Here is a 21,756-nt window from a genome sequence, read left to right as displayed (position 1 = left end):
CAGAGCGAGGCCGAGCCGGGCAGCTCCACGGCCCGCCACCGCCGCGGCCGGCACGCACAGACACTGATCACCGCACGCTGACCATCGGGACAAACTGCAAACGTCCGAAAACCAACCCAGCCGAAACCGATGAAAGGACAGAAAACATAAACGCCCACACCTTATCACCTAAGAAGCTGTTCCACAAAGAACCCTACCTTCAAATGGCTTCACCAGTTAATTCAAGATAAAAGTGCTAGCCAAGAAACAGAAAGAAATTTCCTTCCTGTGACAAAGCGAGCCAACGGCAACAAAATCAGCCAACACAACTCGTCACGGTGAGACACTGGAGACCCCCTCTGAGATGAGGAAGAAAATCCTCTCTCATGGTCCACACTGCACGGAGGGCCCAGGGGCAGCCAGAAAGCAGGAAACACAGATGAACACAGGCTGGGAAAGGAAACTCCTCGTCCACTAGACCCAATGGGAGTACGAAGGCCTAACGCGATCTACAAAGAAATCACTAAGATCAGTACGTGAGGGGCCCCTGGGGGCTCCGTTAGGGAAGCACCTGCCTTCAGATCAGGTCATGATCCCGGGGTCCGGGGATCGAGTCTCTCATGGGGCTCCTTGCTCAGCAGGAACTTGCTTCTCCCTCTCCCTGCCACTCCCCCTGCTTGTGTGTGCTCTCTCTGACAAATAAATAAAATCTTTAAAAAAAAATAAGTTAGATCAGTGAGTCTGACAGAATTGCCAACTCCAAGATCCATGTACAAGAGTCACTTGCACAAACCAACACACAGTGGTTATAGAGCACACTAAGACATCACCCAGGCGCTGGGCGGCTCAGTAGGTTAAGTATCTGACTCCAGTTCAGGTCCTGATCTTGGGGTCCTGGGATCGAGCCCCATGTCCGGCTCCCTGCTCAGTGGGGAGCCTGCTTTCTCCATCTCTCCCTAACCCCTCCCCCCACTCATGCTTGCTTGCTCTCTCTCAAATAAATAAAATCTTTTTTTTTAAAGATTTTATGTATTTATTTGACAGAGATCACAAGTAGGCAGAGAGGCAGGCAGAGAGAGGGGGGGTAAGCAGACTCCCCGCTGAGCAGAGAGCCCGATGCGGGACTCGATCCCAGGACCCTGAGATCACGACCTGAGCCGAAGGCAGAGGCTTAACCCACTGAGCCACCCAGGCGCCTCAAATAAATAAAATCTTATTAAAAAAAGATATCATTAGGAATAGCATTTTTAAAATAAACTGTATAGGGGCGCCTGGGTCGTGATCTCAGGGATCCTGGGACCGAGCCCCGCATCGGGCTCCCTGCTCAGCGGGGGCCCTGCTTCTGCCTCTCCCTCTGCCACTGCTTGTGCCTCTCACTGTGTCTCTGTCAATAAATAAAATCCTATTAAAAAAAAAAAAAAAAAAGAGCAGCCAAGCCACTCCACCTGGAAGGTGGTGACGGAAACGCAGACTCCCGTGACAAGGAGACACGGAGCGAGGCAAGGCCGAGACACAGAGCGGCAGGAAGGGCGCACTGCGGGCGGGGAGGCCGGTCGGTACAGCTGCTCCACACTGCCCCCTCGAGGTGAAGCACGGCCGCCCCATGACCCAGCGACGCCACCTCCAGGGACCCGTCTCGCAGCCGTCCGCATCCAAGAGCCAAGGCACAGCCAAGCGGATCACAGCAGGCCGCGCCCCATCGCCTCAGGGTCAGACGAGGGGACGGGTGAGTCGGCTGCGCCGTGCTCGTGAAACGCTCCACCGCCTCGCCACGAAGGGACGGCACGCGGCACAGGCCCGCCGACCCCGCGGCGCTGAGCTCTACGCGTCACGCACGGAGAACACGGGCTGCCGCAGAGTCCCTGTGCAGGACTCAGGCCACCGTCCGAGCCAGATGTCCGAGTGCAGGACACGCGCTCAGGCAGCAAAGGAAAGTGAGGAGGGACACCGCCCAGATGAGGACCGGGCTCCCTGCGGCGGGGGCGCCGCACCCCCAGCCCCACCAGCACAGGGGCCGAGCGGCGCTCGGACAACACAACCGTGGGCCCTGCCGCTTCACTCGGGCACCTTCCGGTCCGGCCAGAACGTTTCTCAAGTGGCAAAACGGTGGGAAGAAAGCGCAACAAATTCTGAACGAAGACAAGTTCTCACCCTGGATTTACAAACTGAGTTCAGGATCTTGCGTTCCAAGCAGTAAGCTGACAATCCAATAAAGACTCAGACGAACACGTATCCTGAGACCCGCTCCCCATCACAGACTTACCCTGCTTAAGCGGGACGCGGCCAGCGACACGGACGTCTTGAACTCCTCGGGGTTCTTCTGCGCCAGGGTGCTGATGAGGCTGGTGGCGGCGGTCACCACACCCTGCAGCAAACACACAAGTGCGCACTGTGACCACGGCGACATGCCCGCCGCTGGCTTCCAACAGTAAACTCCGTTTCCAGGTAAAACTTTAAACCGAGGGGCGCCTGGGCGGCTCAGTGGGTGAAGCCTCTGCCTTCAGCTCAGGTCACGATCCCAGGGTCCTGGAATCGGGCCCCGCATCGGGCTCTCTGCTCCGCGGGGAGCCTGCTTCCTCCTCTCTCTCTGCCTGCGTCTCTGCCTGCTTGTGATCTCTCTCTGTCCAATAAATAAATAACATCTTTAAAAGAAATTAAATTTTAAAAAAAAAAACAAAACAAAACTTTAAACCGAGAGCAATGACCCAGAGACCCTGGGCCAGATTCAAAACTGCTCTGACTGGCCCATCGTGTCTGAGACAGCACACGTCTGTCATTTTCCTTCTGGAGCTTCTCTCCGAGAACCTGGGCGTCCGGCAAGGCTGACCCAGCCCCTGCCTCAGTGGAGGCCTGCGGAGCGCCGCGGCAGCCGGCCGGGTCTCTACCTGCCCTGCCGCCCTCCTCCGGGTCTGGGCTCGGCGGCACTCACTGCTGCCCTCGCTTACAAAACTCCTCACAGGGGCACCTGGCCGGCTCCGCCAGGAGGACACGCAACTCTTGATCTCAGAGTGCGAGTTTGCGCTGCATGCTGGGTACAGATGCTACTTAAAAATAAAACCTTTAAAAGAAAAAAAAAATCAATTCTGTATGGACCAGGAAGGGAGACATTACCCTTGGACTCGCTTGAATCTTTCCAACCCAGAAGTGTGACCATGGAGAAGGGCAGCTGGGAGCGCCTAGCCCTGCCCTTCTTGACCAGATCCACCCCGCGGCTCCCTGCGGCAGCCCAGACCCGGTGAGGCCCCTTCCCTGTAGAGTCCCCCCATGCGGCACCTGGCCTCAGTGCACAGGGAAGCCCAGGCAGCACGGGGACACCTGCTCTTGTCCCAGGACAGGAAGTCACTCCCACCAATCCCTGTGTCTTGAAGGAAGACACTGCTTAAGTCAAGAAGTTCTCTCATAAACACGAAATAGATAAAACAAGGAATGCGGGGGACGCCTGGGGGGCTCAGTGGGTGAAGCCTCTGCCTTCGGCTCGGGTCGTGGTCTCAGGGTCCTGGGATGGAGCCCCGCATCGGGCTCTCTGCTCAGCAGGGAGCCTGCTTCCCTCCCCCCGCCCTCTGCCTGCCTCTCTGCCTGCTTGTGATCTGTCAAATAAATAGTCTCTTAAAAAAAAAAAAAAGGAATGCAATGAAAATGGAAATAAATCTCAAGCAAGCACTGGGCCACTGTTGGTCCCCCTGGCCCCTTCCACCAGGCTCCTGAGCGGGCGGGAGAAGGCCGGCAGCTTCCACGGCTGCAAAGGCGCAATGGAGGGAGCCCCCAGCCACAACGGAGTGCTCCTTCAGCTTTAAGGACAACGTGAAAGCAGCATTCAAGACACAGATAGAACGGGCCTCCACGTCCGGCAAGCGACAGCGAACGGGTTTCCCTCGCAGGAGAGCTTGAATACACTCAGGATCTGCAAACACCAGTCCCACCCGGGCAGAGACATGCTGCAGAGCTCCAGAGCGTCTGCGGCTCCGCCTGGCCCCCCAGGAGGACAGAACGAGCCTCCGTATTGTGACAAGAGTCAGCTGGGACTCGCTGGCTCGAGCTCGGCTTCTCCCATCCCCTGCTGTCCCCGGAGTCTTCCTGGGAAGGGCAGTGTGAGAAGACCAGGGGGAGCCCAGATGGGCCCCCAGTGCCGTCTCTCTGGCCACAGCTCCCCGCCTGCCCCACGCAGACCCCCGGGCTCCCGCTCTGCTCTCCGAACAAGGGCACACGGGGCTGCTGGCCTCTGGCGGCACGGCCAGCCGACACTCCTGAGCCGGAGACAAAGCCAGCCAAATCTTGGGTCACCTTAGCGACAAAGCCAAGAGGTACAAGACAGAGAAGCCACAACCACAGAAAGGACAGCCACCAAGAGAACAGAGAACATGGGACGAGAGAGATAGAAAAGGACAGGGTGATGGGCTGGGCCTTCCTGTGGGCCAGGGGGCCGGCGCCTCCTCCCTCTCCTCTCCGAGCTGGGCCCTGGCGGCCCGCAGCAAGCATGTGCCAGGCAGCGCGGCCGGGGAGACGCGGCCATGCACCTGCAACTGTGCAAGCGAACCACAGCCGGGGCGACCGAATCGTGCGCGTCAGAGGAGAGGCCCTTCTCGGCCACTGCTCTGAGCAGCGCTCAACACCTGGGGCCACGAGGCGCAGGCCCCCTCCGCTGCCCCAGCTCTGAGCCTTCAGCACCTCCTGGCCCAAGTCCAGATGTGCAGGAAGCCACTGCAGCCCTCTGAGCCCGCGTTCCCACAGGCACGGAACTGGAGAGCGCCCCCGCCTCCCAGGGCTGCCGTTGGGCGACGTGTGGCCCCAAGCCTCACAGCCTCCTGCGCGGCTTCAAGATTCCACTGGTGGACTCGGAACCTGAATGGACTGAGAGGGACCCACGCGACCTGGCGTGCACTCCCAACACCGCCTCCCAGGTGCGTCCCCCTCGCCCTACGACATGGCTGCGCTGCCCGGCCTCCGTGCTGAGGAAGGGCTGCCCCGCTGGGAGACACACATCCCAGGACGCGTGGGCCATGACAACGTGGGAACAGCCCACGGGGCTGCCACCCCACAGCAAGTGTCCGACACAGCCACGCGCTCTCTCCTTTGAATCTGCATGCCATGACTGCTTACTTTTAGTGAATCGTTTTTTGGAGAGGAGAAGGAATGAGGGGAGAGAGGCAGAGAGAGAATCTCCAGCAGGCCCCACTGAGCACGGAGCCCGCCGCAAGGCCTGACTCCCTAACTCTGGGATCACGACCTGAGCCAATGCTCAACTGGCTGAAAGCCCCCTATTTTTAATTTAATTTTTAAGGTAGCTTCCTCCTGAGAAATAATACAGAAATAATCATTAATCAATCAATAATTATTAATCAATAATTAATTTTTAAGGTAGATTCCTCCTGAGAAATAATACAGAAATAATCACACTGATCGGGGACGCCTGAGTGGCTCAGTGGGTTAAGCCGCTGCCTTCGGCTCAGGTCATGATCCCAGGGTTCTGGGATCGAGTCCCACATCGGGCTCCTTGCTCGGCAGGGAGCCTGCTTCTCCCTCTGCCTCTGCCTGCTTCTCTGTCTGCCTGTGCTCACTCGCTCTCTCTCCCTCTGTCTCTGACAAATAAATAAATAAAATTTAAAAAAATAATAATAATAATAATAATCACACTGATCGACTCAAGAAAAATCTGTGTTGAATTTCAATTCTCATTTATACAACAGAATTCAAGCAATGCAAAGCCGCCGCACCCAATGTCTGCTCCGACTTGACTCCGTGTGCTGATGTCACGTCCCTGTGTGCCCCTTCGGGTGTGGACAGCACCCATGACCCATGTCTAACCACCATCACCAAGTCGCCCTGCACCTCCCTGTCGTTCCCGACGACACAGGGAGGACACACAGGCCTGGCCTGTGCAGTGGCCACGCCAAAGCATAGGTCAGGTCACAGGACACCCCCTCAAAACCCCAGGGAGAGAAGCACACGCTTGCAATGCCCTCGCCAGACAGGGCATTTCCAGAAGACACTGGTCTCTGTCTTGTTCAGCTGCCCAGCCGCAGCACGTAGGAGGCCCTTCCAGTAACGAGTTCTGCAGTGAGCCAGAGGCCGCATCTGCATTAGCCTGTCCCCGGGGAGTGGGGAGCTCCTCCCCCAGCCACAGAGGCCCCCAAGTGCTCACACACTCAGTGGGCTGAGCTGTGAAGTACCCCCCCAGCATCATGAGAAGGCACACGGAGCTGCTTTCACAATGATGATTCCAGAAACGGTTCCTTGGTGGGGCGCGGGGGGACACGAGTCCAAAGACATTTACCAAATGCTGGTCGTTGAGAAGGTGCACCACTCGGGACGTCCAGTCTCCCATGGGGACGAGATCAGGAGACGTTCGGTACAAACGCAGCAAGCACAGCGCGGCGCTCTGCTTCACACTGTCCATGGTATCTCTGAAAGACAGACACCAGCGTCTCTCAAGAAGGCAGCCGGCTCCCCACGCGGCCCCAGCTAGCCGAGCGCGGCCCCGAGCCTCACCGAGAAGAGCCCAGAGGAACCGGGGAACCAGGAGGCTCCACCCTCTCCGTGTGCTCAAGCCCGCACCCTCTCCTGCGAGAGGTCTTGGTGTGGACCGGGCCCGGAGGGCGAGACGGCTGTCTGCTCCGAAGACTTGCCTCGGACCCCACCACGACCCTCAGCAGAGCCCTGCCAGGAAGCTCTCTTCTCCGGAAATGTCCGTTCTGGTATTTTTCCCAACTGCCGCCCAGGACCTTGGCTGTGCGAGACGGAGCAGACTCAACTACTGTTCCTCTCTGCCTGGGTTCCAGAGAACTTTTGCGTACAATTCACTTAGTAACACACAGTCGGAACAGACAGCGTCGGAGCAGCGACCACCGCAGAGCCCCCGCGGTTAAGCGCAGCTGACCGGAAGGACGGCTCCTGCGCCGCGGCGGCCAGCGTCCCGGGCGCGCCGCTAACACCGAGAAGCCAGGTCGGAAGGGCGCACGCCCCAGAAAAGGGGCGTTTGGAGGGTTTCCTGTTCAGGTGTCAATGTTCGCTCAGGGCACACAATGTTCCCGATGCCCGTTTATCCCCCTGCCCACCACGCCCAGCCGAAGTCTGCGAGCCGCCAGGAAGCCACAGGCCCGCCTAGGAGAATCCACGCAGGCGGCGGGAGAGAGAACAAGTCGGCGTTCTCAGAGTCCCGGGCGAAGCCGCGGAGGCGCTCCCACGCACAGGGAAGAGAAGGGTCTGGGGTCAACCTTACCATCCGCCTCCATGGCTGCTTTCTCGTTCCTAAGGGAGTCCAAGCCCAGGTGAGAATCCCCAAGCGGCTCCCCACTCTACTCCAAAGAGAAATCACCCCAGTCAAATGCTCCGTCGGATACTAAAAGCCCCGGGAGCAACAGGTCCGTGCCCCTCCCTCCGGCCCACGCCGACCTCGTAAGCAGCACGCCCCGCAGGCCTCGGGGCCCAAGTGTGCCGGCTTCTAGGCAGCGTGCTTCTGCGCTCGGGATCGCCTCCCCACCCCGCCGCTCCCGCACCGCTCCCAGGCCAGCACGGGAAGAACCTTCACGAGAGGGAAGTCCAACATCCAGTGACCCTGGGGAGCCCAGGCAGAGGGCTGCCTGCTGTGTTTCGGGTCTCGGACCCAGGGCCCAGGAGCCGAGTGCCAGCTGAGCCCTACACCACCCCATCCCCAACATGCCAACTCTGACACAGTGACTTGACTCTGTGACCTGGACTCTGACAAACACTTCAGCGGGGCAAGGCCCCACCTGGGCCCCCAGGCCTCACAACTTGTAGACACAACTCAGCGGTCCCCTGGCAGCGGCCTCTCCTCCCGCCCATCCGCTTCTGCTCGTCAAGGCCGGGCCGCGCTGCACACCCTCTGCATCCTTTCAATCTGCAAATGTGGTCCATCCTTTACTTCAGGAGAAGGTTCTTGAATTACCACCTGAATACCTGCCAGAGATGACCTGTTCTACACCTCATTCATCCAAGAGGTATTTATCAAGCCTGTACCATATACCAGATACGGTTCAAAATGCTGGAAATGAATCAGCAGCCGTAGTGGACAAAACCCTTGGGCCCCAGCGAGCTTTCCCTCCGAGGGCGGAGGCAGACAGTACACAGACGTGTTCGCTGGCGTGCGCCAGGCACAAGGAAGGGCCTAGGCAGCAGCCAGAGGGAGCAAAGACGGTGAGGGAAGGCCTTGCCAGACCCGGACCAGCCCTAACGGAGGAGGAAGAGAAGCCATCAGGCCCTGAGCCCACACCGACCCCAGCCATCGTCCGGACGGACCCGAAGCCTCTTCTGTCCCGGTGACTTTGCTCTCGGGGTGCCCGCCGTGCCCTGAAGCCCCCATCAGCAGACGTGGAATGGCATCACCTCGGCCCCCCAGCGGGTTCCTCAGCTCTGCAGCCCCTTCCAGTGCACGACCTGACACTGGCGCGCCGTCGGTGAGCCGGCCCCACTCCCGGTCTTCTGGGGCCTCGCGTCCAGCCTGGCCTGTCTGCCCCTGGCACACGCCTTACACACCCCTCCATGGCCTGTAAGGCCACAGCCCTTCTGTTGCTCATCTAGGCCAGGGCTCACTCCCGAGGCACCGCGGACCCTTGGGGCAGGGCATCCCCAGCACCGCCGGATGCGCACCAGCACCCCCGGAACCCACTGCACACTGGCTGTAGTCTGCTCACTGCCGGTCGCCCCAGAGGAGCTGTTCCCCCAAGTCCTGATGAACTGCCCGGGACTGGGGCTCTTGTGGAGCCACACGAGTCACCAGGGTGTGGCCCAACTCAGCCGAGTCCTGGGACACCAGCAGGGCCCCGCCTCCACCGCACCCCATGGCCCCCGACAGCCCAGCCCGGTGTCAAAGTCCTCCCGACCTGCCTGCTCAGCCCCGCGCGGCCTCTCCCCAGACTCGAGGGGGCGGAGGACTGTCAGGATTCGGGCGCCTGATCTCTTCCTTGGTAACGCTTCTGAGAGAGAGCAAGGGGCCCTGGGCCACACCACGGGGCGACTGCGTCCCTCCTTCCGCGGCCCCTCCCGGTCAGCTGTGGTCGGCAGGCTCTTATTCCACGCACTTTACAACCGCCATGCTACGGGGGGGCAAGGGTATGAGTGGACGTCCCCAAGCACCTCGATACATAGGCCTCCCGCACCTGAAACAGGCAGGTCAACTCCTCTGATCCATTCTTGATGTAATTACACATCCGACTTACTTCACACAAGAGACCTACCCAGCTACGAGGATTTTCGGAATCTCCCCAGCAAAGGCCTCGGCCATCTCGCGGCTGCCCACGTTGGCAATGCAGTGCAGGGCCAGACCCATGAAGGTGGGGTTCCGACTGGCCAGGTCGTTCTTGATGGCGTTGTTGATGAGCCGGATGAGCTCGCTGTTGGAGTTCACCAGCACAGAGATGAAGAGGTAGCCCTGCGTTCCAGAGAGACAGGACAGACGCTCGTGACCACTGGAGCCCGCACGGGACAGCAACGCGCACATGTGCAGCCCTCGGGAAGCCTCCCGAAGCCTCCAGTCTGCCCGTGTGCCGCACAAGGAGTCAGGCCGCTCTGAGGAAAACAGCCGTTCCGTGAAGAAGCAGGGTCTGCTTCCAGCTTTGCCGTCAGGACAACCCTGCAGGACACACCTAAGAGGCACGTAGCCAGATAAGCCCCGGTCCCCACCCCCGCCACCCGTCCCACTCGCCTAGCCATGGTGCCATGTGTGAGCAAACTGGACTCACTGCCACCCTGAACGGGGGACGCCTGACCAGAAGGCCTACGAAAGGGTGACGGGCTCCAGAAACGCTGCTGGTTGCAGCTTTGGCCCTTGCCCTCGGCTTCCACTCAGTAGTGACCAGACTCCAGCCCCGTGTCACCCCTCACCTACACCCTTCCCAGGCAGGGGGACACAGTGGCCTTCCTGAGACTCATCTGATCCCTGACCACGCCGGTGAACTCCTGAGCAGCTTCCTGCTGGTCTTGGGGGAAAGGCCCCCCCCCACACCCACGTCCTCTCTTCCACTCCAGCCACTGCTGCCCCACATTCGCTGCCCGTGCCCCTGGCCAGGTGCTACCTGCTCTGGCTGCCCCCGTCCCCCAGTTAATTCCTCCTCCTCCTGGGCCCATGCCCAATGCCCTCCCCAGGGGACCTTCCCTACGCGCCCACCCCCTTTGCCGGCTCCCGGAGGGCCTCCTTCCCTGGGCACCGGCCACAGCTGTTAATTCTCTATCTGTGGGCTGGATGACACCATCTCCTCACTAGGACGGAGAAGGGCCCACATCTGCTTCTGGTCCCTATGTCCCCAGGGGCCTCCCAGCGAACTGCGTGGTCCATGGAAGACACCCAAATTCTTACTGGGTAAATACCAATATTTTACAAAATTCCTGGGAGACCTAGCTTTTTGTTTGTCTTTTGGGTTTTTTTTTTTACTTGCTGTAAGTTAAATTTTAGACCGAGAAAACTGTTATTTTGCAACATGACAGAAAACATAAAAGTATCATTATCCCAAGAAGCTATAGAACCTTAAGTTGCGAAGTCTGAGACCGCTTCAGGCGCCCAGGTACTGGCACCATCTAGGAAGCCTCCAGAAGCCGGGAGCAAGGCAAAGGCGCACCCATTTACAGCTCCAGCTCTTAACCCATGTAGCTGTGGTGTCCTTGTCAGAAACAGAAAGGTGTGCAAGCGGCCACCAGGAGAAGGGGTCTGTGCCAGGGCGTCAGCCCGGCACTGCGGGGAAGGACACAGGCGCCCACGATGCCCATCACGTCCAGCCCAGGCTTCGTGCAGCACCGGCGGACCCGCAGCGAACTCCCAGACTGCAGGGAGGTTGTAAAGAAAGATCAAGAAAAGGGGCGCCTGGGGGGCTCAGTCAGTGAAGCATCTGCCATCGGCTCAGGTCGTGATCCCAGGGTCCTGGGACTGAGCCCTGCGGTCGGGCTCCCTGCTCCGCGGGGAGCCTGCTTCTCCCTCTTCCACTCGCCCTGCTTGTGTCCCGTCTCTGTCTCTCTCTGTGTCAAAGAAACAAATAAAATCTCAAAAAAAAAAAAAAAAAAAAGAAGAAGAGGAGGAGGAGGAGGAGGGGCGCCTGGGGGGCTCCGTGGGTTGAGCCTCTGCCTCCGGCTCAGATCATGATCTCAGGGTCTTAGAATTGAGCCCTGCATCGGGCTCTCTGCTCAGCGGGGAGCAGCGGGGAGCCTGCCTCTCCACCTGCTTGTGATCTCTGTCAAATGAGTAAGTAAAATCTTTAAAAAGAAAGAAAGAAAAGAAGGAAGGAAGGAAAGAAAAAAGGAAGGAAAGAACAAGAAAACAAATGGCCACCTTGGGGCGCCTGGGTGGCTCAGCTGGTTAAGCCTCTGCCTTCAGCTCAGGTCAGGATCCCAGGGTCCTGGGATCGAGTCCCGCATCGCGCTCTCTGCTCCGCGGGGAGCCTGCTTCCCCCTCCGCCCGCCGCTCCCCAGCTCGTGCTCTCCCTCTCTCTGGCAAGTAAGTAAATAAAATATTTCAAATAAAACAAAGAAAGAAGAAATGGCCACCTCATCAGAAGAGAGTCACTGGGGAAGAGCCCCTTCCTCCGGCAGGACGGCTTCCTGGACAGGGAGGCCCTGGAGCCACCTCACCAGGCTTCCCTGCCGGCCCCGCCCCAGCTCTGCGCCCCTTCAGCAACACTCACGATCTGCTTCTCCGTGTATCTGTTGGAGCTCAGCAGGTTCACGGCCTCCATGTGCCCAAAGTCAATGTCATGGCCCAGCAGAAAGATGAAGAGCAACTTGCAGACGTATTTTTTTTTACTATAGCCATCGAGAGCCTTGTCGCCTACGGAACAGGTGGGGAGGGCGGGGAGGGCGGGGAGGGCGGGGAAGTCATCAGCCAGAGCCAGACAGCAGAGGGCGCGGGGGCTGCCCCAGAGAGGCAGGCGCCCGCCACACGCACGGCACAGTGCGGAGTGCCAGTGATGTTCCTAGACCGGACGGTGCGCGTCAGAACCCAAAGGTTTGGCTCCCCTTTAAAAACAGAAGCCGGAATCTCTGGCAGCAAGCGTTCCCTCCCAAGACAGCCCGGGGCAAGCCAGGCCCCGGGGGGCCTCGCTCCGGCCTAACAGAGCCCCAACTTATACATAAAAGTCAGTCTTTCAAATAAGTTTATTAACATAGGCAGGTAAGCAGTGCTCTAGGTGACCCCCCCTTTCACGTCAGTTTTAGGACAAATCACCCACCCACGGAAGTCACACAAGAAGAGCAGGGCGGGGAGGGGCGCCTGCATGGCTCGGTCGCTTGAGCGTCTGACTATTGGTTTCGGCTCAGATCGTGATCTCAAGGGACGTGATCTCAGGGCCAGGGGACCGAGCCCCGTGCCAGGCTCTGCACTCAGCCTGCCCCTTTCTGTCTGCCCTCTGCTCCACCCCCCAATGCCCAAGCTTGTTCTTTCTCTCTAAAATAAATAAAATCTTAAAAAAAAAAAAAGAGCTCTGCAGACCTCTCCGTCACAGCTGTCTCGGCAGAAAGCCTCCGAGGGTCACGGCTGCCCGACGGGCCTCCCACAGTTTGCAGTGAGGACAGGAGGAGCTCCGAGGCCCCCCCGAGGCCCCACCCTGCCCGTAATGCGCACCCAGCCCCTCGGTGCGACCCCGGTGCCCACGCCGGCATCCGGATTCCCCGTGCAGGCCCAGGACACTCGGGGGCCTGAGGACAGTGTCCCCCTCTGCGCTCCTGACAGCCTGGGCCCCGGCCAGGCCAAACCAGCGACCTTCTCTGCTCTCCAGGGAGTGACCCCCTTGCTCCAAGGAGGGGGCCTCCAACTCTGTCCTCCTGGGGACTCTCCTCCAGCCCAAGGGGCCACACTACCTCCCGAGTCACCCTGAGGAGTCTCTCCTGAGGGCTCAGGACTGCCCCACAGTGACCGTCCCTCTAACCCACTGTGGTTCCACTCTCCTGACCAGACCGGACTGAGAGGGTCCTCAAAATGCTGGTGTTGGCGCGGGCTCGGGTCGTCTCTAATCCGGTCCTTGCTCACTGCGAAGTCGCACCTCGCCTGCCGGGAAGGGAGAGGAGAGAGGGCGGGAGAGCCGGCCACGCCCCGTACCGCGTCCTGACTGAGGCTCGGGGTCCAGTCTGCGCCCCTGGGCCCCCCCAGCTTCTCTACAGCCCCCTCCCCAGGGGCCAACACGGAGCTGAAGCAGGACAGCGGAGCAGGCGGCAACCGGGCGCCAGGAGGCGCGGCCAGGGGCGGCGGCCAGGCCGCACGCACACATGCAGCGAGAGCGCCCCCTGGCGGCACCGCGGCCCTCCGAGACCCCCTTCGCGGCTCTTTTCGCAGGACCTTTCCAGAAACAGCGACGCTCCCGTGGCCTGTGGCAGCCTGTGGCTGCCGGGGGCTGAGGAAGGCGGCTGAGAGCCACGGGGCGCAAGCAAACACTCGCCGTGCTGGAAACGATCTGTCCGCTCGTGCCGGCGGCGGCAGGAATACGCGTAGCTTCCAGAATCCGAAGTGCACATCGCGTACACTGTATGTGCGTGAAGGTCTCGTGAGGCCGACGGTCGAGCGCGCCGGGGAGACGAGCCCCCCGCGCTGCAGCCTCCCCGTGAGCGTCCCGCTCCGCACGGAAAGCCACGGTTGAGTTCAGTCCCGCCACACCCGCAGGAACCTGAGGTCTTCGTGGGCACTTCTTTATTCACACGTGCACCCCGAGAACTTAGGGGCCCCCCGCGGCCACTCCGGTAGCATCTACTGTCTGGTGGACTGCAGCCGAGCAGAGACGCGCCATCATCGTGCCTTGTAACGCGAACTCAGCAGCTGTTTTCAGTGGGCTCAAGACAGCACGCCGGCTCCCAGCACAGAACTACCCCATTCCACCCCAAAACTCAGGGGCTTAGGTGACAAGCGCCAACTTCTTGCTAACGAGCATCGGCAGGGGTGGCCTCCAGTCAGCGCAGATCTAGGCCCGTGCAGGTGCCTCCCTTCTCTTCGCACAGCAGCCCCCAAAGCACGTTCTTCTCATGGAGGCGACAGGAAGACCCCCAAGGGGCGAGTGGCCACGAGCTTAGTTTGAAAGTGGCGCACAGACACTGTCTACAGCCCGTGGGCCATGTCACACGCCCAAGCCCCACACCTTTCCCCCGGCCCCAGAGCTCACGGGGAAGCCATCGGCCTCCAGCTCTCTTGAAGGCAAGGTTTGGGATGAGAGATGCAACTTTCTAGTGTTCCTGGGACAGTCACGTTTCATCACCTTTTGTTTGCTGTCAAGTCCTTCATTCCACACGTATTTGTAACTCCCAAGGAGGTCTTCTGCACAAAGGTCACCTACATTTCCATACGTATCTGCCGCTCCTTTCCTCTGCTTCCGCACCTCTGGCCTCTCCTCCGGGATTATTTGTTTCCGACCTGAAACACATCCTTCAGAATTTCGTGGGCTCCATTTTTGTCTGAAAAAGGTCCGTTTCAGCTTCATTCTTCGAAGACACGCTGGCAGGGTAGAGCCTCCAGCTGGTTGTCAGCACGCAGCAGTCGGGCAGTCCGCCGTGCGGACCACCGCCTGGCAGCACAGGGCACCCCCGCCTGGCTACTCCCAGGACCACCCGACGCTGCACGCCTGCATTCCCACAGTAACGTGTCTACGCACACGTTTCACTGCAGTACGGTAAGTTTTATGCATTTTTTAAAGACTTTTTATGTATTTATTTGACAGAGAGAAATCACAAGCAGGCAGAGAGGCAGACAGAGAGAGGGGGGTAAGCAGACTCCCGCTGAGCAGAGAGCCCAATACGGGACTCGATCCCAGGACCCTGAGATCATGACCTGAGCCAGAGGCAGCGGCTTAACCCACTGAGCCACCCAGGTGCCCGGTTTTATGCATTTTTTAAAAGATACACAAATTTATTAAAATGTTGAAAATACCTAACAATCTTTTGAAGTCAGAAAAATAAATTGTCAATGCATAAAATCTAGAAAGGCAGAATTAGCAATTAGATTTCAAAGGATTTAGGAGAAAAAAAATGACGGCGGCAATGCCTCACCGGTGTTGGCCTGAGGGCTTCCCCCATCCCCGTCAAGGGGACCCCAGACCTTCTCTCCTTCCGCACACACCACGTCCCGCGATCTTCAAGCCGTCATGTCCTCCCTCCTGTCCTCCTGGGACACCAGTTACACCTCCCAGACCCTCTCAGCACACCTGTCTCTGCGGCCTCCGTCTGCCCTCGTCTGTGCTGCATCCAGGCTCCCGTACCTGGGAGCACTCATCTCTCCGCAACCACGGGTGCTGTCTGAAACCCAGAGAACTTCTTTCTGGCTACTGCAGGCCTCGGTTCTGGAAGGTCCATCCGGTCCTAGCACGATTCGCCACGTCACCTTTCCCACCAGAAGTGTCCTGCTCAAAAGTTCAAGCACGCCTTTTCTTGAAACATGGCAGACTGACTTCGGTACTGTGTCTGAAATCCGGTCTCGGACTCCCGGTAACTCGGCCTCTGCTTCTTGCCCGGGCTGACCTGACGTGTGCGGTCACTGCGACCACACACCGGACACGCCATGTGACAAGTCGGGTCTAGGATTCCCGTGCGCCCTCCTGCAGCGGCCGTCTCCTCGCCCGAAGCCGGTGTGAAGTTTGAGGTTCTGTGGGGCACTCGGGGGCCCGAAGCCCGGCTGCACGTCCACGACAGTCCGCCCCTGCCCTGAGGGCCTTGCCTCTGAGAGTCTCAGTGTAACGTGGCAGGCCCTCCCCTTCTGGGGGGTTCCAGGCTTCGATCCTCTCCTGGAGCAGGACTGCCCACCGCCGCACGCTGCATCTGTCCCTGTGCGTGGTAGGACAGCTAGGAGCCTCCCTGACCTCTGCCCGTGGACGGCAGCAGCGCCCCCCTCCCGGTGGTGACCGCAGCCTCCAGGTGTGGCCGTGTCCCCGGGGAGGCAACAGCACGCTGAGAGGTAGCGCGCCTCGACCCTCACGGAGACCAAAATGTCTGTCTCGTGGCTCGCTCTTCGGGGTCAGCAGCCGCTCTCAAGGCACAAACAGCTCAGGGCTGTCCTCGCTTCTGTGGACACGACCTCTTCCGAGAGCAGCCTCGGGAAGCCCCCTTTCTTCTTGTCACTCTGTTAGACTCTCAAAGTTCTGTGTAGGATTGTGTCTTTCTGTTTTCCGCAGAAGACATGGCTGACGTCTGCACCGTCCAGCGAGGCGGCTTCCGGCCACACACGGCTGCTGAGCCCCCGAAGCGTGGCCGGTCTGAACCGAGTGTGCTCTGAGCGTACAACCAGAGTCCAAAGACTCGCATGGAAAACACGTAGGATACCTCTTTATAGGAAGAGAGGCCTTTTTCTGTTGACCACGCACTGCGACAACATTTTAGGCACACTAGACTGAGTAAATTAAAAGTAGGTTTCTTTAAGTTATGGTTTTTTGTGTTTTAGTAACGTCTGCACCCAGCGTGGGGCACAAACTCACAGCCCCACGTCAAGAGTCACGTGCTCTTCTGACCGAACCAGCGAGGTGCCCCCAGAATTAGTTCCATCTGCTTCTCTTTTTGAAACGTGGCTACTAGAAAACTGAGACCACGCGCATGTGTCCGTTAGTGGCGTGCACTGCGTCTCTCCCGAATGGCGCAGACCTGACTTTGCTCCTCGGCCCTGACGGCAGCAGACGCCCCGGGGTGCGCGCTCCTGACGACCAAGGCCGGTCTTCTCGTCCCGGGCCCTGGTCAGGGCACACACATGCAGTAATGCCAACTGCTCCACGGAGAAGAAGGAAGCTCTTTCCCACCTAGGACAGCTTAGCTCAGGCAGGCACCAAGCCAGGAGAAACAACAGAAGCCTTGTTTGCCCCCAACACATTTACACGAAGAATCTGAAGCCTGACCACCCGAAGGGCCTGAACTCTTCCTCAGTGACAACACGATTAACTAAGCGCGTTAGGCATTCACTTTCTATGAAGCAATTCTTACGGATCTCCGAACGCAGATGTAGCCCGTGCAGCGGACGCGGACCGTCCCTTCAGTTAAGGACCGGAGCTGCTGAGTGGGGTCAGCGGCAGGGTCGGTCCCGTCCGGGGCTGCCCTCCTCGGCTTCAAGCCGCAGCTGAGGAAGGGGACGCAACAAGCAGCCGTGCCCGCCCAGCGCGGACGCCCCCCAGGCCAACGCGCGCCCCAACGCGCGCGAACAGGCCGGCGTCTCCACGGGCCCCTCCTCTGCCCGCCTCCAGCCCTCTCCCTCCCTTCAGTTCTCACGGGCCCGCCTCTCTCCTAACCCCGTGTCCTCCAAGCCCACCTCAGCTCCTGCTTCACCGAGAACCGGCCCGAGAGGATCGTCACCAGCACACGCCGCAGCTGAGCAGACACAGGGTGCGTGACACGACCCATCGGAGCCGGAGGACATCTGCAGGCGGGCAGAGCGCCCTCACTCTGGACCCCCGCGTGCTGGCTTTGGAGAGACAATGAAAGCCACAAGCCCTCACCCGAGACGACCCACAGACGGCCAACGAGCGCGCAACACACGCCATCGGGGAAACGCAGATTAAAACGAAAGCGAGACCCCCTCCTCCCAGTAAATGAATAAATAAATCCTCACAACAGCCGTGCGCTCCCTGCGCGCACCTGCCGGGACGGCCCAAAGCCAGCCCAGGGCGGCCGCAGAGGCCGGCTCATCTGCGTAGCTGGTGGGACGCGCGGTGGAGCGGCCACTCTGGGAGACCGTCTGCCGGCTTCTCGCCCAAGGACACGCACTGGCACCGCGCGATCCGGCGGTCACGCCCCCCGGTCTCCACCGAAGGGGCCGGGAGCTGATGTCCACACAAAACCCGCCCGGGCGTGCTCGCGGCAGCTTTGTCTACAGCTCGTGCCGCGACTCCCGTAACCGACCCGGCTTGGAAGCCACCGAGGTGTCCTTCGGCAGGTGGCCCAGGCTGACCCTGGCCTGTGCATCCGTGACAAAGAGAGGAGCCGTGAAGCCGTGGGAAGGAGCTTGCGGGCACCTGACCGCGGGGAGGAGGCTGGTCGGAAAGGCCACGTCCTGAGCTTCTGGGAAAGGCAAAACCACGGAGACGGTAAAAGAAGGGGCGGCCAGGGTTTGAGGGGAAGGAACGGAGGAACAGGCAGAGCACAAAGGATTTTCAGGGCAGTAAAAGTACCTGCCTGCCGCCATGATGGTGGTTACATACCATCAGCCCTTCGTGCAGAACCACAGAACGCACAGCGCGAGTCGGCTGTGGACTCTGGGTCTAGGGGTGCATGGGTGGCTCGGGTCATGATCCCAGGGTTCTGGGATCCAGCCCCGTGTCAGGCTGCCTGCTCAGTGGGGAGTCTGCTTCTCCCTCTCCCCCTGCTTGTGTTCCCGTTCTCTCTGACAAATAAATGAATAAAATCTAAAAAAAAAAATCAAAAAACAAAAAGAAGACGATGACAACGACGATGTGTCCACGTAGGTTCATCAGCTGCAACAAAGGCACGAGCCTGGTGCGATGTCGGTAATGGGGAGCCATGGATGGCGGCAGGGGCATGCAGCAAATTTCTGTACCTTCTTCTCAATTTCACTATGAATCTAAAGAAATAAAATCTTAACAAAAACAAATTTCTAGGGGCGCCTGGGTGGCTCAGTGGGTTAATTCTCTGCCCTCAGCTCAGGTCATGATCTCAGGGTCCTGGAATCGAGCCCCACATCGGGCTCTCTGCTCAGTGGGGCGCCTGCTTCCCCCTCTCTCTCTGCCTGACTCTCTGCCTACTTGTGATCTCCGTCTGTCAAATAAGTAAATAAAATCTTTAAAAAAATTTTTTTTCTAAAAATATCTGAGCAATAAAAGTTACAGACCCCCCAAAATACATGCGCACGCACACACACACACACACACACACATATTCCAATGTGTGCGTACACATGTGCAAAAGCAAACCACACACAGTTTCAGGAGTTTCAGGCCCAGTTAAAAATACGAAAACATGGAACAAGGCCATCACGATGAGGAGAAAAGACGTGGGGTGCAGAAATTCCAAACAGAACCCAGCCCCGAAGGATGGCCCGCGCTCCAGAGACCCAGTCCACCTGCCCCTTCTGCAAGCCCAGTAAGTCTGCCATAAAAACGGACCGCGCCTGCATCACCGGAGTCATCTCCCGCACCGTGTGCCCAGAGGAATTCCAGATGCCTATCACGTATCTGTCGCAACCAGCGGGCACGTACCGTGACTGGATAGATGCCTGCGAGGCAGCCAGCTGACAGCAATGCAGAGGACCCACGACCCTGGCAGCGCCATCTGCCGTGGACCTGTCCTGCCGGCTGCCAGTCCAGAGACATTCCAGGGTCCAGGCTCTGGATCCAGACCTTCAGAGCCCTCCGCGTGTATGGAGTGGATGTGAGTGTGAGTGTGTACAGCCACAAGCATGGCAGGGTGCCTGTGGGCACGGACTGGAGGAGGGATGCGTTGCTGGGTCCCCCAGGGCCCTGAAGAGCTTCATTGGCTAAGAAAGCCACGAACATGCTTCTCCTCAGAGCCAGTGTCCCAACACTCTGGGCAAGGGCAAGGCCAGCAGAGGCTGCCTCCAGCCTCCTTGCCTGCCTCACCAGCACTTGCCCATTGGACCTGGACTGCCCTCCCCTCTTCCCTGACTTCCAAGGCCTGTGGCCTGAGATTCCGAGCCATGTCCTGTAGCCAGAACAACCCCTTTGCAAGTTCAGTTACTTTTGTAGCAGAGGAGGGCTAGGTCGGGGAGAGCTGTCAGCCACAAGCCCTGAAATAAAGCAGCGGAAATACCCAAATTCCACTAGTTTTTGCATCACTTAATAACACAGGATATCCATTCTCAAGTCCTGAGAAGCCATCCATTCCTAGAAATTCTGCCTGCCACCCAGCCCTCCAGCTCTTAGACTCAGGCCTAGCCCTCTCCTCCACTCGCTAATTCCGGGCTGCGCGGACACTTGAACCGGATCTCAAACGCAGAAAAAGCAAAGGCTTCCAACTAAGGCTCTCCAGTCAAGACTAAAATCCTGCGCCTGACAGTTCTTCAAAAGGGGGGTCTTTTCTCAGGGGAAGTGGCGGTCTACGGAGAGGGTTAGGTCACGTCCACGCCTCATCCACAAAGCCAAACGGCTTCCGTATGGGAGCTGCTACTTACCCGCACCCCAGACCCACGAGCAGCCTCCGGCAGCACCTCTCTTTGAGACCTCCACCTTGCACTGGGTCAGGGACAAGGCTGTGTCCCGCGAGGGGCCACCTGACCTGGTTAATTCTACATGAGCTGTCAACGTCAAGAGCAAGCAATGGCTTGACTTCAAACACATCTCACTTCTGGGGCACTGGGTGGCCGAGTCAGCTGACCGTCTGACCCTCTGATTTCACCAGGTCCTGATCTCAGGGTTGCACCACCCAGCATCGGGCTCCGCACTCCGCAGGGAATCTGCGTGAGATTCTCTCCCTCTCCCTCTGCCCCTCGCACTCACTCGCTCGCTCACTCTGTCTGTCTCATAAATAAAAAACTAGGGGCGCCTGGGTGGCTCAGTGGGTTAAAGCCTCTGCCTTTTCGGCTCAGGTCATGATCCCAGGATCCTGGGATCGAGCCCCACGTCGGGCTCTCTGCTCCGCAGGGAGCCTGCTTCCTCCCCTCGCTCTCTCTGCCTGCCTCTCTGCCTCCTTGTGATTTCTCTCTCTCTGTCAAATAAATAAAATCTTTTTAAAAAAATAAATAAATAAATATAAATAAATAAATAAAATCTTTTAAGCAGATTTCTTTTTTTTTTTAAGATTTTATTTATTTATTTGACAGAGAAAGACACAGAGAGAGACGGAACACAAGCAGGGGGAGTGGGAGAGGGAGAAGCAAGCTTCCCACAGAGCAGGGAGCCCGATGCAGGGCTCAATCCCAGGAGCCTGGGATCATGACCTGAGTCCAAGGCAGATGCTTAATGACTGAGCCCCCCAGGCGCCCCACATACATTTTAACTGTAACACAGCCATTACAGAAAGTAATTACAGAGAGTAATTGTGCTCAGAACTTTGGTTTATAAGAATTAAAATGGCATCAGAAGGCTACTCCCTGCTATATTAAATTTATAAAAGCCCATTTTGGGGGCGCCTCGGTGGCTCAGAGGGTTATGCCTCTGCCTTCGGCTCAGGTCATGGTCTCAGGGTCCTCGGATCGAGCCCCGCATCAGGCTCTCTGCTCAGCGCGGAGCCTGCTTCCTCCTCTCTCTCTGCCTGCCTCTCTGCCCACTTGTGATTTCCGTCAGTCACATAAGTAAATAAAACCTTTAAAAAAAAAAAAAGCCCTTTTTATGAAAAAGACTGAACATACTTACCTTTAAATTTTGATCTAATGTTTGCCAGTTCCTTGTTTATTCTCTTTATTTCTGCTTCTTTACTTTTACCTAAAAAAAGAGAACACAAATGCATTTTTACTTTAACTGGTTTCTATGCAAACATCTGTCCCCTGACAAGACCAACACGTCAGAATCAAAGGCAGAACCACTGCTTCTAGGAGGCAAGGAAAGAAGCAATCTCCCAGCAGCCGAAACCCGCAGGGAAGTGGTTGGGACAGAAGCTGGGGCCTCACGCAGGGCCCCCGGGTCAAAACAGGGCAAGTCCGTAAAAGCACCACACAGGAACGCAGCCACAGCAGGACAGGAGGGCTCTACAGAGCCATTTTCAATCCCACCTTCTGCCACAGTTCTGGAACCGAGAACACTCAAAACACCTGCTGAACACTTTCCACAGTGAGTCATTATCAGCTAAAAGTTTATTCCTAAAATGGACTGTTACTGCCACAGGCAATTTTTAAAAGTATGAAGTTTTAACCATAATATGCTTCTAATTTTCTCTATGAAATGCACCAACCTACGAAGTCTGGTAAATCCACTTCTA

General features: G+C 58.2%; 1 protein-coding gene and 1 pseudogene across 6 annotated transcripts in view; both read right to left on the bottom strand.

The window, feature by feature from the left end:
* AP2A2 (adaptor related protein complex 2 subunit alpha 2) overlaps window positions 1-21,756 on the bottom strand; it is a 76,707-nt gene that overhangs the window by 21,425 nt on the left and 33,526 nt on the right. For all 6 annotated transcript variants that reach the window (XM_044259938.1, XM_044259939.1, XM_044259943.1 and 3 more), the window contains exons 2-6: window positions 21,195-21,263; window positions 11,604-11,746; window positions 9,171-9,364; window positions 6,251-6,380; window positions 2,243-2,344 (exon numbers count right to left, since the gene is read on the bottom strand). In XM_044259938.1, the coding sequence (XP_044115873.1) occupies window positions 2,243-2,344; window positions 6,251-6,380; window positions 9,171-9,364; window positions 11,604-11,746; window positions 21,195-21,263 (638 nt within the window). The remainder of the gene's footprint in view (window positions 1-2,242; window positions 2,345-6,250; window positions 6,381-9,170; window positions 9,365-11,603; window positions 11,747-21,194; window positions 21,264-21,756) is intronic.
* On the bottom strand, window positions 14,917-15,013 carry LOC122914909 (annotated as a pseudogene).

This window comes from Neovison vison, chromosome 7, assembly GCF_020171115.1.
Source record: "Neovison vison isolate M4711 chromosome 7, ASM_NN_V1, whole genome shotgun sequence".
NCBI lineage: Eukaryota > Metazoa > Chordata > Mammalia > Carnivora > Mustelidae > Neogale > Neogale vison.
The sequence above is the reverse complement of the archived record's forward strand: the minus strand, read 5'-3'. Positions and strand labels throughout refer to the sequence as shown.